The 16,347-nt window shown below is 37.4% G+C and overlaps 1 protein-coding gene across 9 annotated transcripts in view; it reads right to left on the bottom strand.

Annotated features, from left to right (window-relative positions):
• Window positions 1–16,347, bottom strand: part of Usp34 (ubiquitin specific peptidase 34) — a 246,358-nt gene that overhangs the window by 3,416 nt on the left and 226,595 nt on the right. For 5 of the 9 annotated variants that reach the window (XM_063229478.1, XM_063229475.1, XM_063229474.1 and 2 more), the window contains 4 exons: window positions 15,520–15,624; window positions 15,278–15,402; window positions 14,168–14,291; window positions 1,471–1,559 (listed from right to left, as the gene is read on the bottom strand). In XM_063229478.1, the coding sequence (XP_063085548.1) occupies window positions 1,471–1,559; window positions 14,168–14,291; window positions 15,278–15,402; window positions 15,520–15,624 (443 nt within the window). The remainder of the gene's footprint in view (window positions 1–1,470; window positions 1,560–14,167; window positions 14,292–15,277; window positions 15,403–15,519; window positions 15,625–16,347) is intronic. The other 4 variants (XM_063229476.1, XM_063229477.1, XM_063229480.1 and 1 more) reach the window with 3 other exon arrangements.

Genomic DNA, 16,347 nt, shown 5'->3' on the forward strand with positions numbered 1-16,347 from the left:
TCAGTAGACCCAACAGATGGAAATTTTGATTTTTTGTATGTGTGGTGCCGGGGAATCAGACTCACAGCTACACGCTTGCCAGGCAGGTGCTTATGCCATTGAGCTAAATCCTCAGCTCAACAGATAGAAATTTTACTAAAACTTAGTTTCCTGTCTTCAAATGATTGTGGCATTAAATTCAAGTAGTACATCTTTAAACACATATAATCTAGTATTCCCTAGATTTGTATGTGGGCCTTAATCATGTATTACCAATTCATATGAAAAAAATTGACCAAGGGGGTGACTTTTAGATAGCATGTACAAATTTGTGTAACTAGGTATTCAATTAGAGTGAGCAACTGTTGTAAGTAAATTGCTCAAGGTCACCCAAGAACTTAATGCTACAACCAGGGCCCAGGTCTTTAGATCTTAGCGCTTGGGACATCTTGTTTATAGGAACAATAGCAGCAGAGGGGGAAAGCAGATCCAATTTACAGAATAGACCACCGATTTTTTTTTTTTTTGCCCATCTCTGAATACATGAATAGACCACCTAGCTTTAAAGAGGAAAAAAACAAATCAAGCAGTAAGTCATTTTCTTAATATCTATTATGTGTCAAGTCAAGTGAATGAGATCAATGCTTTTCAAAGATTAGAGAAACAAGAAGTAACATTCATTCAGGGAACAGAGATGAGTCTAAAGTATTATCATTAGAGTACAGTGTGACAATGAAATATAGGGCTCTCTATTGCTTGGTAATAGACTAGACTCAAAGTATTTTAGAAACTGTTATGTGCAAAAAGGTTCGTGCCCAAGGAAGGTTAACAAAGTTATCTCTTCCTCTGGCATAGGGCAGATGCAGCCAGGTAGAAGCAATATTTTTTTTTTCCTTCACCACATTTCAAAGATTTGATGAGGATCCTGTGGGTCAGATCCAAGGACTAAGCCAAAGGATGAATAAGGCTTCTTCCCTCCCCCCTTCTCCCTCTACAATTTAACAAGCATTATTTATATGTATACTTTATTCAAAAGAGTTCGTCCTTACTCAGGTAGAAACATTAGTCTCCTGGTCTCTTAAAACTACTGATAGGAAAACAAACAAATGCTTGGACCCCTGCAAAACTATACCACCAAAACTAAAGGACACCTGAGAGAGAGGAAGGAGAGGGGACGCAAGAGGCAAGAGGCAGAAGTGGCTTTTCCCCTAGTATCTTCTTGATTTGGGCTCTCCCTTCACACTGTTGGTATTGACCTATGGATAAGAAATTCATCTATAAACAACTCATTTGAAATGTTCTCTAAAGGACAAATCTAAAAAAAAAAAAAAACCTCAAGGGAAACTTAGAAGCTCAATGTTTAACTGCTAATATTTCCATTAACTCTAAAATATATTCAATTTATAGCTGGTTTTCAACTTTTTTTTTTTTTCCTAAAATTCTGTACAACCTGGTTAGATAAAATTAAAGATCAAATCATCTAAAACTCACTTGCTTTACCTGAGTTTGGCATAGCTCAGTCCAAAGTTTGGGGAACAGTGCAAGATGAAGTGGCAAGCCTTCATAGGCAACTAGGACACCTAATTTTGAAAAGAAATTATAATAGGTTATAATTATAAATTACACTACTGAGACACTAAATTGCAGGTACAGTATTATAGCTAATTTTGGTTAAAACTATGCATATTTCCCATATGTTTAGAAATATGTAAACTACCTATAGGTAAAAATTCATCCCACAATTTTAAACCACTGAAGTCATTTAGGATATAGTATTTTTAAATTTACTTATATTCCATCTCTCATTCCTTGAAAGACCTGCAGCAAATTAAACCAACTCTTTCCTTTTTGAGTATATAACTTTATCTGGGAAAATTATTCCAAGTGGCTTCAAAGCTCTCTTGGATTAAGGTAACACGCTGTGTATTAGAAAACCTTCAGGAAATAGCTACATTTCAAGGCAAAAAGAGGGGTGGAGATCAAATAGGAAATGTTTATCTAAAGACAGAACTACCTCTTCGGTTCATTTAAGTCAATGCTGCTCTGAGTCTACCAGTTTTCTTTTCTTATTCCCAGGATCTTTTTGGAACTTCAGCTTTTTCTTTTTTTCTTGGTAACACTGGGATCAAATCCAGGCCCTTGCACACAGTAGGTAAAGTACCTTTCCCTGAGCTGCATCCCCAGTCCTGGAACCGCTGTGATTTTCATCTTTTCCTCTTTTTGGTGATTTCAGGTATCAAACATTTCTGTGGGATTTGTTCCTCCCACTCTCTACTTCTCTCTCTACAGATGTTTCAGTTCTGTAGCCCTCAATAAATTTCCTTTCTTTCACTCCATAGGAAAGTATAGTCATGGAGGAGAAATAGAACACAAGCTATCTTTCTTCACCTGTGCAAAAAAGAACTATGGGTGGGACCAGGAAAGGCCAACTATAGTTAAGTCAGGCGTTGTGTCTGTATGATGTATCGGCTGGGACTCCTCAATTCTGGCAAGGTCATGTGAAAGCAGCACAGTAGACATTAAGAGTTATCTGTGGCTATCTTCAAATAATATGATGAACAGTGAAGTTTCAATCTCATAATTTTTATATATGTCACAAAACTCTATTTTGAATGTGTAAGCTTTCCTAACCATTTAAAAATACAAACCAAGGGCTGGGGATTTAGTTCAGTGGCACAAGTACCTGCCTGGCAAGTGCGAGGTCGTGAGTTTGATCCCTAGTACCAAAATAAAACAAGTGTGGTGGTACATGCCTGTAATCCCAGCATACAAGAGGTTGAGGCAGGAAGATCACATGTTCAAGCCCAGTTTGGGCAATTTAGCGATTTGGTGGGACTCTGCCTTCAAATAAAAAAAAAAAAAGAACTGGGGAGGTAGCTCAGTGAAGGCCCTGAGTTCAATCTCTAGTACTGCAAAACAAAACAAAAACCTATTCTCAACTCATAGTAGCCAGCTTCTGGTTGTACAAAAACAAAAGGCAAGAGGTGGGTTATAGTTTACCAACCTCTGGGTTAGGCCAAGAATTTTGAGACTAAAATTCTTTTTTTTTTTTTGTCTTTTTGAGACAGGGTCTCACTAATGCAGTTCAGGCTGGCCTGGGGATCACTTTGTAGTCCAGGCTGGTCTCAAACTTGCAAGCCTCCGAAGTGCTGGGATTACAGGCGTGTGCCACCACGCCCAGTTTGAGACTAAAATTCTAAAGAAGCAAAACCAGATCAAGTCACTCAATTTCCCAAGGAAATTTAGGATCACTCTTGTGGGTAAAACTATCTATTTTCCTGTCCAGATCAGTCTTTTTGTAATGACTCAAGGAAATTCTCGTTTCTCCCCTTTTTCTTGACCTAATCTGATGTTGGAAATATTTACCTACCATCACATCACAATACAAAAAAGCAAACGTACTATCAAACTAGTGGCTATCGGGAAGAGTATCTATGCTCCCAAATTTCTCATAATTACCCCTAAAATAAGGGATGATGATGGTAGTGAGGGACTGTGGCCTTTGGGGCCAACTTTGACTCTCAATCTGCTTCTGTATGGCCCTGTGAGCTAAGAAAAGTTTTTACACTTTTTAAGGGGGAGGGGAAATGGGCGACAGTAAGTGATGTGGCCTGCAAAGTCTAAAATATTTAGTGTCTAGATCTTTGCAGAGTCTCTCAGTCTCTGATCCAGGTCTCTTCTGATATTAAACCTCTCCTGACATTAAACCTTTCGTGGGAAAGACTGTACACTAAATTTTTCTGGTCATTCTTTTCTTCCCAATTATTTCCCAAAGTGAAACAAACTATCTCCGTTTTCCACAGCTACCAAAAAGATAGCACTACCATAATAAACGAAAGCCCAGGTGGGGTGGGAAGCTTTTTATTGTTTGAAAACATTTACAGGTGGTATTCTAAAGGTATTTAATTTTAATTTTCTCATCAACTTTGGGAGATGTTATTTTGTCCTCAATGTTTTCATTTTCTTGGATCAGGAAATTAGGCAAAGACATATAACTTGCTTGGCTTCAATTCCAAAGCCAGTACTAGTGTTACAGTTAAGATTCTACCTCCAGGGGCTGGGGATTTAGCTTAGCGGCCTAAGTGCCTGCCTTGCAAGTGTGCAGTCATGAGTTTGATCCCTGGTACCAAAAAGCAAAACAAAACAAAACCAAACCAAGATTCTACCTCCAGATGTCTCTAATTCTAAAGCTTATCTGTCCATTAATCAATGTTTACTCAATCTCATTTTTATGACCTTCACATGTGACCATCATCTGTACTATTGTTTATTTAATACTTTCCTTTAGATTCATTGTGGCTAATATCACATTAGCTTTATTTTAGGCAACACAACATTCAGAGAATTTAATGAACTAGGTTGTAACACAGTAAGAATTATACATATTAATGAATATGAGTATTTTTCCTGGGCCAGGGGTTTAGCGGCCTAAGTGCCTGCCTGGCAAGCATGAGATTGAGAGTTCAATCCTCAGTACCAAAAAAAAAGAGAGAATATTTTTCCTGGACAAACTTATACAGTACACTCCAACACTCTGCCACTCATGGGGAGCTACTAACACTGTATTCAAAGTCCTTCCTATGCCCTCTCTAGCTGTAACAGCTACTCTGGAACACAGGCCACCCTGTCAGAGCAACAGGGCTCCAGTTTTTCCCCCAGCATCTTCACCAGGGATGCTAAGCCTCCTGTGACCCAACTAAGAAGCCAGTGCTATCGTAACTTCAACGTTCTCCTCCAATACCTTCTGTGGTGTCTCACTTGGGAGACAGTCTCCCAAGAGAGATGCTATCTCCACAGTCCTCAGTCCATGTCTAGACTTTGTCTCAGTAAAGGGCGCATCTAAAACAGGATGGGCCTATCTAAAATACATTGGATTCTGTACTGCTTATGTTTCTGCATCCTGTGACTTAAGGTATTTTCAGTAAGTTCCATATCCTGTTTCTTCTGCAATCAAGAACTGTTGCAAGTACGTCCTTTCCTCACTAGTAATGACACACACTGTAAAAGCTGCTGGGGGGTGCATTATTGAAACACTTTTCAAAACTCTTGCTGCTGTAACTAAAATGGTTTTATGTGATTCCTGTGAGGATGAAGTAATTCCTATGTGTATTTTTTTGTTAAGGTTTTTCCTATCTGAATTGTGCTGTGATTCTGTGTCTAGTTTTCTATAGGAGCGCCTACCCCTCCAAGCATTATCCAGAAGAAATGGTGTCTTTAGCTAATGGATGAAAGCTCATGACTAATGCTGCAATGTGAGACTGAATCATAATGACACCCTGAGCCTAAGAATACCACATATATAACCTAATTCCTCTCATTCTGACTTCATATTCATTAAGCAACCTACAGTTGTTTATCTGGTTTCTTTATTGTTCACCAGAAAGAGCTAGCCAGGTGTGCCGCTGCACGCCTGTAATCCCAGTGTTGCTGAGGCTAAGGCAAGAGGACTGCTGTGAGTGCAAGGCCACCCTGAAGTACACAGTGAGATACTGTCTCCAAAAAGCAAAAACAAAAAAACCCTGATGGTCCTTCTTTGCATGGAATATTGAGATATATATGCCATTTTGTCCTCTGGCAACCAACTTTGGAGTTAGAGATCAATATGTCTCTTAAACATGATTACTGTATCAGCCTAGCGTAAGTGGATTTGCTGTTGGTGGCTTCTAATTTGCACTGATTACCTAGAATGGTCTGAAGTATACTTTGCCATTTGAAGCCTTTTGGAAAACAGCTAGTTAGACACTAGTTGTCAATACCAAAGAGAAGTTATGCATCAGATGGTTTGAGTGTTGTTCCCCACACCCTGGTTCTAATTTTTTGAAACAGGGCCATACTATGTAGGTCAGGCTGGCCTCAAATTTTTAAAAGATCCTCTATCTTGGCTTCCAGAGTGCTGGGGTTTCTACCATATGTGGCTGTTTTTTTTTTTTTTTTTTCTTTTTTGAGGCAGGGTCCTGCTATGTAGTTCAGGCTGGTCTTGAACTTGTAGTGATCCTCTTGCCTCTGTGTTAGTGCTGGGATTATAGGCATGTGCTACTGTATCTGGGGTATGGTTGTGCTTTCTATGAGAATTTTTTTTACCTGTTTTTATTTTTTAATAACAAATTTTTAATTCTACAAATTCTGAAGGTTTAGGCTTTCTAGGTGTATCATGTTACTTGCAAAAATTTGTTAATCAGTATATTACGAAAATTCTCAAAAGCAATGCAAAATACTTAAGGTAATAAAGAGACCCTAGTTTTGTTCCTGAAAATGAAAATCACTTACTTAAATAATGATGAAATATGAAGATTTTATTTGTACACTGCATTGTTCATTTTGCATATGATCTATGGGACCTAAAAAACAGTGTGCTTATAATTTCTCGTCATATCAGTTTCTTACACTCAAAAATTATTTCAAATGAAAAAGCCAATTTATGATGATTATAAATAAAACTTTCAAGTTTTTTAGGTGTATGAATTAAGGGTGCCCCCCCCGTTTATAAGAATGTGATTCTATTCTGCATATTTATCTTTGATTATTTTTTGTGGTTTTGGAGACTGAACTCATATAATAGGGCCTTGCTTACCATATAGCTACACCCTTAACCCATTTATAATTTTTTCTTGTATAACTGAAGAACATTTCTATCTTATTTAAAGTCCATATGTTCTTGGTAGACATGTGGAGTGTTTCTAATTTTTACTCCCTATAAACCAAGTGAACATACATATCCTGTGCCACACCCCTGCCACTGGTTTGCGTTATACAGTCTTCATGCCCTACTTTATGAGCACCACACTGAAACTTCATTTCATAGTTACTTGCTTTTATTTTAAAAGACAGATAAAAGTCAGCATTGCTTGCTTTCTTATTTCATGAGTCTGGGCAACTTCTCATATAGTTAGCAAACATTTTTTCTGTGTATTTAAGTGAACTGCCTATTCATGTTCTTTGTGGACCATGACAAATTTTTTCACTATCTGAACAAATCCTAAGAATTTTACATGCTGGCAATGTCAGTCATTAACCTGACAGTTTTTGAGCCTAAGATCTCACATATGTTAGGCAAGCATTCTATCACAAAACTGTATCACAGCTCTCATTTATCAAAGTATACAAATACTTTCCCATTAGCTAGTTTATGTTTTAATTCAATTTATGGCATTTTAAAAAACCACAGTGGTTTCAATTTTTACATATTCAGATTTTTATATTTCTTAAGTGTTTCTAGATTCTGTGTCCTGATTTTTCAAATCTCAAGATGTTATCCATATGACTTTATTTTTTGAGTACTAGGAATTTAACTCATGACCTCATGCTTGCCAGGCAGGTACTATCTCACTGAGCTATATGCCCAGTCTTCCATATGATCTCATTCCATTATTATTTCCAAATTTTTTTCAATTAAACCTTAAGTTCTCTTAGAATTTATTGTGGTCCAAGGAGTAAACTTAAGTATTAAAGACTTGCCTTTATCCCCAAGAGAACTATTTCAGTACACCTATTCTCTAACTTGATTTTATCTTTATTATCTAGTAAATCCCTATATTGATTGGGGCTGTGTTTTCACTGCTCAGTGCCATACGACTTTTATTTTATTTTATTGACAAAGGGTCTCACTATATAGTGCAGGCTGGCCTTGAACTCAGTGATCTTCCTGCGTAAGCCTCCTGAGTGCTAGGATTACAAGCATGTGCCACCATGCCTGGCATTGCCATATGGCTTTAATCATTATAATTTGTCTTTGTTAAGAAAGGGGAGAAGGACTTCCGGGAGAACATGGCGGATAGATAACAGCAACTACCGGAAGCTCTCTGAAAGGCTTGGCTCAGAAGTCAGGAATGATGCAGACTAAGGAGACATGAGCCAGTAGAGATATGCTCTGCTGAGCCAGGAACGAACTGGGCTGAGAGAAACCAACTTGGAATGCAGTCCTGGCACTAAAATAGGAACAGAAAAGACTCGGTGTGGAGGCTGGACCCCGTGCCATTGGAAACCGCGATTTGGGTTTCCCGCCGCTAAGCGGCTGGCTGCCTCCACAGCGGCTCGGCAAGGAGAGACGCGCAGAAGCTCTGGGAATGGGAGTCTGCGAACGGAGTCGAAAACAGGACGGACAAGGAGGCGTACACTGACTTATGGCGAGGTGAGTGAGAGAAACTGACACTCTACCACAGTTTGACTCCAGCGGAGGACTTTTTGGGCTCGGGCAGTCCTGTAAGAGCAGGGCGCGGTGGCCACTCCAGCCACACATTTCCCTCTCGGACGGGATTGGTGAAAAGTGCCTGGCCTGCATGACGCTGCGGGCGGACTTGGTAGGCTGGCCTAACCCAGATCCCAGAGCCTGACGGTGGCCCGGAGGGGCGACTGACTCCCGCGTAGGCTGCCTAGTCTGTAACTCCCTGGTGTGCAGTGGTGGGCGGGAACAACTAGCCAGCGCAATTTGATCAGGCTGTGGTTGACAGGCAGGGAAGCTGGGCCTCCTATGTAAGCTTGCATATATATAAGGAACAGAGAATATGGGGAAGGGAAGCAACAAGAAAGGCTCCTCGGCCCCCAATTCTGAGAAACAGGCAATAGCGGACACCGCACCAATAGACATTAAGTGCCATATAGAGAGCCTCATAGACCAATTCAGGAATGAAGTTATCAGCGACCTGAAGCTAGAAGTATGCAGAATAGTTAGAGAAATGCTATGCACCACCCAGGAAAAAACAGATGGTGGAATGGAAGAACAGAAAAAGAGGGGAGAATTAAAACAGAGAAAGCATAGAGTACGTGAAGCAGGTTCAAAGGGACTATCAAGAAATTAAGAAGTCTATCCAAGACTGGCATAACAGCTTGAAAGAAACTAAGGACAGACTATCTGAACTGGAGGGCAGACTTGTAATATGGGAGAATGAAAAGAAAAACTTCTTAAAAATAACAAAGAAACAAACAGCAATAATACAAAGACAAGAAGATGATAAGAGGAGCCATAACTTAAGGATTAAGAACATAAAAGAAGAAGTAGGGACACAAACAAGTGAACTACAAAAGCTACTCACAGAAATAATCCAGGAGAATTTTCCTAATTTAGCAAAAGGTAAAGATACTCAGATGTATGAGGCATACAGGACCCCAGCCACCTACAACCCAAACAGAGAAACACCCAGGCATATAATAATAAAAATTCCAGAAATTCAATACAAGAACAGAATATTAAAAGCTGTAAGAGACAAGAAACAGACCACTTACAAGGGAACACCCATCAGAATTACAGCAGATTTCTCTGCACAAACCATCAAATCACGAAGAGCGTGGGGGGAAATAATTCAAGCTTTGAAAGATAATAATCTCCAGCCAAGATGGAGATATCCTGCACAACTGTCCTTGGAAATTGATGGAAAAACAAGGTGCTTCCAGGATAAAGAGGAACTGGGGGAATTTGCAACCACCAATTCAACCCTACAGAAAGTATTGCAGGATATTCTAAAAAAAAGAAAAATACAAAGAACCCAGAAATAGTGGCGGGGAGGCCACAACGAATGGAGCAGAGAACAAAATGAAGAAGACAAACTGACAGCTACTGACAGAAAAAGAGCACAACAGAAGTGAGACAGAGAAGACTGGATGATAGGAACAGCTATTTTGGAGAAAAGGACATCTTAATAGGTAATACTGATTTAGTATCATCTTGTTTTGAAGTCTCATCTAGCTTTTGTTCTTCTGTCTCCAATGGTCTAAACAGGTTGTATCTTATTGGATTTTATTATCTACGATAGTATAAGCAAAAACCTTTTAAAGACAAGGAGATTATACAGAAACCATTGTTCATTTTCTGTTAGTCGATTCTAAATACTCTGTAATGCTGTCATTCTCTTAAATGGTTTTACATTGTTTTGATATACTTAATGCTACAGTATACGAAGTTGTACTCAAGGACTTCAAGGAAAGAGTCAATATGGTAACTACTCTTGGGTCGGAATTATCTGGTGGTGAAACACTATTCTGCTTAAATGGTTATGTTTTGATCTGCGCTGTTTCGCTGTTATGCCCTCTTTTTTCTCAATCTCCACTCCATTATTTACTTTTTAATTTTTATCCGTTTAATTAAAGGGAAAAAAATAGCAGGATATAATATAGTAACCCACTTTGACTTTCTATTATCTCAATTTGAAGCCCTGTATTACTCTCACCATCTTGTTTTTGACTGATGTTCCCCTATTCTGTTTTGCTGGATAGTATCAGGTTTGAAAGTTTAGGCATCAGCTGTGAAGATAATGAGATTCATTATAACGCCCATTCTCGTTGACTTTTATCTACTTTTGAAGACCTACAATGTCTCCAATGTTTTGGTTTTGTCGGTTTTGTTCTTTACTGTTTTGTTCAATTGTATTGTAACTAATGATATAGACAATTCTATTAGAGATAGCGGGAGGCATTATGGTAACCATTGTTGATCACCTTGTATTATGTTTTTATATTATCTATTATGTCCACCCTTTTGACTTGACTGATTCTGTTCTGTTATGTCTCATTTGGTTTTACTCTCTTCCAAAAAAGCAGTAAGAACCGTGGGAGCAATGAAACCCAAAATGTGTAATAGTCATTGTACAAAAGAGAGGAAAAGAAAGTGCTCTAAACTATATAACTGCATGTATATTTAAGTGTATAAGATAGAAAATGATATCACAGAGTTTTATTGGATCATTGAACAGAACTGTTTGCAGTATCATTGTTGGAATGTCCACTCTACAAGCTTTAATTTTGTGACTTGAACAATTATTTCTAAGATGGCAATATGTAATCCATTAACTAATGATCTCCTACTGTTCATTTTTTTCTTCTGTAAATCTGTATAACTTGTACCCTTTCACTGTTTTTTTTTTTTCTTTTCTCCTTAAATTAAAAAAAAAAAAAAAAAAGAAAGGGGAGAAAATATAACTATAGTGGTAGCTCAAATTCAGTGGTTAGGTACAGGGTTGACTTTGTGGATTTGGTTCTTGTCCACTTCAGTTTGCAACCAGAATAGTGGAGAAAATTGGGTTCATGAACTGAGGCACCACTGTATTTTCAACAAGGAAATAGATGAATAAAAGTAGGAGACAGATCTGTGATTTTGGTGGGGGGTACTGGTGATCAAACTCATGACCATGTACCATCACTTCCAAGGCAGGTGCTTATGCCACTGAGCTAAATCCTTGGCCCCTAGGTCTGTGATATTTTGAAACGTATCTTCATAGTATTTTAAACTGTGAACCACATGTGTGTATGTATTAAACTCTAAAAATGACCAGACTTTTAGTAAGTATTTTATAAATCAGTAGCAGTCCTCATTCTTTTTCAGAAATTTTCTTACTGTTCTTTTGAAAAAAACTGTGGTTTTGTATATTCGGTGCTTTCTGATAATGAGTTAGCAGCTCTGTTCGTTCTCCCCGAGTTCTCTTCCCTAACTGTCCTTACCCTCAGCACTAGAATATTCCCTTTTTGTGTACTATTTAGTATCTGCAACCCTACTTTCCTCTGCAATTCTAATCTGTAATTACTAAATTATATATTCTTATCTCCTAATAAATTTTAAAGTCTGTTCAAAAATCCATAAGAATCAGCATACCTTCCTTTCAAACTGGAAATCATCTGCAATCCAGTATAGGTTTTAAGACAATGTTGCCTGTGGTCAAAACGTTTTAATATTCTGGTCTTTGGACCATTTAAAACTCAAGCTTTACATGAATGAGGATATAACCAATTCAAACTTACCCTACTTGTTATCAAATATAATTTCTTAAAAGGAATTACACAAATTAAAATTCTGTAAATATTGTGCCCAACTTTGCAGTCATTGATGAGGTTGTTTTTCAAGTCTTTTCCTATCTGCCTCTCTTTGGAAATTTTCATTTTAGGTAGAAGAGAGAGTTAATGTCAAATGCTAAGACACAATCTCCATTTATAGAATGGCAAAAGGATATTACTGCTTTTAGGTCTTTATCTAACTTCGCATCTAAGACAGTATCAAATTTTCTGCATTAGTTAAGAAGTGATTAAAGAAAACTTTTGTTTCCTGCTCAGTTGGTCAAGATTCTGGTTTGAATTTAGTGCTGTACCACCAGTCACATCTTACTGTTTGAAGGAAATCTGGTTGTAAGTAAGATAAAAATTTAGTTCCTGAGTCATCATTTCAAATTCTCAACACTCTTTTGAGGCTATCATACATAATACTGTAGTTAGAAAATATGCCCATTCTTGTAGAAAGTCCCCTAAAATAGTTCTGATATAGGTAACTAAACATTGTATAGCAGCATCAATAATGCTTCATGGCAGGAGGGTTGCTATGAGTTCAAGACCAGCCTGCGCTACAAAGTGAGTTAAAGGCCTGTCTAAACTTTGTAGTGAAACTCACTGTTTCAAAAACAAAACAAAACTTCATGGTTTTAAGAGTGGTATGAATATAAAAAGAATCATGTGATTTGATTCAGCATATGCGATGATCGATCAGGCATGTATCCTTCCTTCCTTTTTTTCTTTTTTAAATTTGAAACAGCTCTCTATGCAGTTCAGGCTGGCCTCCAACCAGCTGTGACTCTCCTGCCTCAGCCTCCCAGGTGTTATGACTATAGGCTTTTTGCTACCACACCCAGCTTCTTTCCTTTCTTTCTTCTTTGGCACCACAGATCGAACTCATTACCTTGTGCTTGCCAGGCAGGTGCTTGTGTGGCTGAGTTGTACCACCAGTCCTTTCTTTTCATTTTTAATTTCTCTAAAAGTATGCATTTGGGTCAGTGAAGAATACAGTCCCCAAAAAGGTAAAACTTCATTATTTGGTCAGAGTTGTTACACAGTTAGAATGATTCTTTACAGAAGTCTTAGTATAAATTATTTGAACACATTTTACCAGGAATTTCCCCAAAGACCAGCAACTTTGTAATAATGTAGTAAGTCTCCCTCCGTATCTGCACTACTGACTCATGAGTTGTTTTCTCATACCTGATCACTGCCACTGCTAGGTTTTTGCCTTTTACCAACCAAGTGTCACAACCCAGGTGCAAAATCTAGAAATGTTTGGTTTGCGGGTATCCTTACTTCCCACATCTTGGCATTTCAGCCAAATATATGTATTTTAAATATATATATATATCTCCAGCTAATTATGACAGGTGAAGGGAACAACCCTTTATTTCTGAATATACTCTAATCACTTACCAATAAGATGTTTTTTCTGAAGAGGAATTATTCCTCACAGCTGTATCACTTCCTTCTTCTTGGATAATGAAATCTAAGATAGGATCATGTCTTTTTGCCCTACCTGAAATGGATCAATCTTCTGCATAGGAAGGAGGCAGTTGGGACTGAGCCTGAGCACAAAGGGGACTTCTAGAATATGGTAATATTCTGTTTTTTGAGCTTAAGTGATATTTTACTTCCTATCCTCTAAAACAAAACTAAAGAACACTGAACAGGATCGTAAGTTATTCTTAGTGAAGTCAAGAGGTAAGATACATAGAGGCCTGGGTCACTGGAGGGCCTAAGATAAGGGACATATATGTGGAGGGCAGCTACATAGACTAGTAGGTAGAGGAAAGTCACCCAAAGGGAACAGTTCTCTAACAGCTCTCAAGTATATCCTTGGAGTGACAACAAGTACTATTACAAAAGAGGAAAATTTCTTCCCTCTATATAATTCGCTGATGGTTTTATTTTCTATTGCTCGTATTCCCCCTTTCAAATTTTTCCTCACTCACCTACTTAGTCAGACTTACCTCCTAATTACTCATATATGCACCTCTGCTTCACGCAAGTGAGCCCACTCAGCTTGCTTCTGGCACTGCCAGCTCCAAAGCCCAGCTGGCACCATACAGCTCATCTTATCCTCAAGATCAGAGCTAGGGAAGTTCATCTCTAAGCCTGTCTCTCTATGCAGAGCAGTTTTTTGTTTTGAAATTCTGCTGGAAAGATGGTGGACTTGGGCTTCTATGTACAAAAGTGATTAGCCCCACTCCACACTACTTTATAGGCCAGCTGAAACTCTGGGCATAACTATTCAATGGAAACCAGTAAGTTGGTGTTTTCTTAATGAAAATTAAAATGCTCCCAAGAATATTAATATTTTAAAACATTCACTTTAAAAAAGAAAAAAAAAAGGATTGTCTCATTTTTTCTCCCCTTCCTGAATGGCTAAGGGCTTAAAATAATTCAGTGGAATTTACTGCTCATCTTTTATACTTACTCAGCTTAACTAATGTTTCAGTAAATTTTTCACAGTTGATTGCAACTCGGCATAATAGATGGATGAATTGATGATAAGAAAAGAAGTAGTCTAGCAGCATACGATCATAAACGTCATCTTTGCCCTGAAGGTTAAAGATGATAAAATGGTTGCACTTAAATTGTATAATAAAGAGCATATTTTGTGCAAATGTAATAAGTTTAACTAAAAAGCTGATTAAATCTTTAATTCTATAAGAACCTAGTTTTAAATTCCAAATTTCTAGTAATGTTAAGATCTTAATTTCCATAACTTTATTTTCAGTGTGCAAATGTATCAGTTAAAATTACCCATTATTTCTATAAACTAAGAAAATTACTGTAGGATTTCAACATGTGACACTTCAGTTCTGCAGACATATCATTGAGAAGAATGAATTAAATGTGATTTTTGAAAGAGATCTGAAGTTATTTCTATAAGGATAACTACAATGTTAATTATTTTAATATTTTATCTTATAATTTCTGAAATATGTTTAAGATCCATAGATGATGGGCAAGACAGGGTGTGAATGAAGTGTAGGTGAAGAAAGATAAAGGGGAAAAATTGTTTTAAAAAGAATGTTATAACTAGGATAAATTATCCTGTGTCTGTACCTTGGCTCAGTATTTAGAATCAGCACTATTTTAGAATGAGCATTAAAAGAACAGAAACCAGACTAAAAATGATGATAAATCTATTAGTTAGTGATATTATACATAGGTCAGAAAGAATATGATTTAAGGGCAGAAAAAGAAGTCTTGATTATATGGCCAAAGTTTAAAAAAGTATCTAACTTTTCAGATTTGATGTATAACCCAGTTATAATTTAGTCTAGTGACAAATACTAAGGCTTACTGTTACCTATTTTTTGAGGGGGAAAAAAACCTTACTACTTGTGCTTAGTGTTGATTTTGCAAATATTTAACCAATTCTACTATTTCAGAGCACTGATAGGAAAAAAGTCCAAATGAGTCAAATCTTAAGATCCACAAAATGGTCATTTAAGCCTAATATATTCAAAACTGCCAGGGGGGAATTTCAAATTACTTTGTGCTGTAGAAACATGATTTTCCTGGCACCCCAACATACCTTACTGGTTTCCACCATTGTGGGCAAGAGGCACATATTGAGTTCAGGGCGCGGAGGCCGAATATTGCTTTTCCCTCCTATTAGCTTGATATTTTCTCGACAAGGGAAATAAGGTCCAAGAGACACTAAGATATTAAAAGTGTACAATAAGAATAAATGGAAAAAATAAATCTCCAAGCTTCAGTGTTGCAGAATGATTAAATGCTAACCATATTTAAGTACTGTGCTAGATAAATACATACTTGGTATATTACTGTGATGGTAAGTACAATGGTTATGTTGTAGAAATGGAACCAGAGTATGAAGAAAATCATGGGGACTCAAAAGCACGAGTTCCTTGAGGACATCTGAAAATTAAAATACAATTTGGGTATTAAAGTACTGGAGTCACATCTATTTGCTACTTTAAAACTCAATCTTGATAGAGACTGCAGTGTGGCAATACTGAACATCTTGGGCTCTAGAGGATAACTGCTAATTTTGTATTCTACTATTAAGTTTCATGATGCTGACTAATTGATTTTCACGCTCTAGTCACACAGGAATAAAGTTTAAAACAACAGTCTACTGGCAAAATTTGTGGTTAACAAGATTATTGCTATGTGTCCCTCTTTACTGAAGAACAAAAAAATTAGGTCAGCTATTGTGTAGGACATCAAGACTGCTCACACACAACAGTCAAGAGTTCTTCACGTTTTTTTTTTTTTTTTTTTTTTTTTTTTTTTTGTCTTTTTCATTTTTACTGATACCAGGGATCGAACTCACGACCGGCTGCTTGCAAGGCAGGTGCTTATGCCGCTGAGCTAAATCCCCAGCCCCCTTCATGCTTTTTTATGATAGTTTTTAAAGATCATAACTTTAAAAAATTTACTTTAAATTTATAATGGAGTATCTTTTAACAGGCAGATTTCTATTGTATTATAAATATGCAATTAATAATCAGGTGAAATACTCAGAACCTGAGAAAGCTACTGAGAAGTATCTTTAGGTAAAAGAACTCAAAGTGCAATACTCATCCTAAACCTTTACAATGTCAGTTGTACCTTGTAAACATCTACATGATTCTACCC

This window comes from Cavia porcellus, unplaced genomic scaffold (genome assembly GCF_034190915.1).
Source record: "Cavia porcellus strain 051 isolate PalLab524CR breed Dunkin Hartley unplaced genomic scaffold, mCavPor4.1 scaffold_18, whole genome shotgun sequence".
NCBI lineage: Eukaryota > Metazoa > Chordata > Mammalia > Rodentia > Caviidae > Cavia > Cavia porcellus.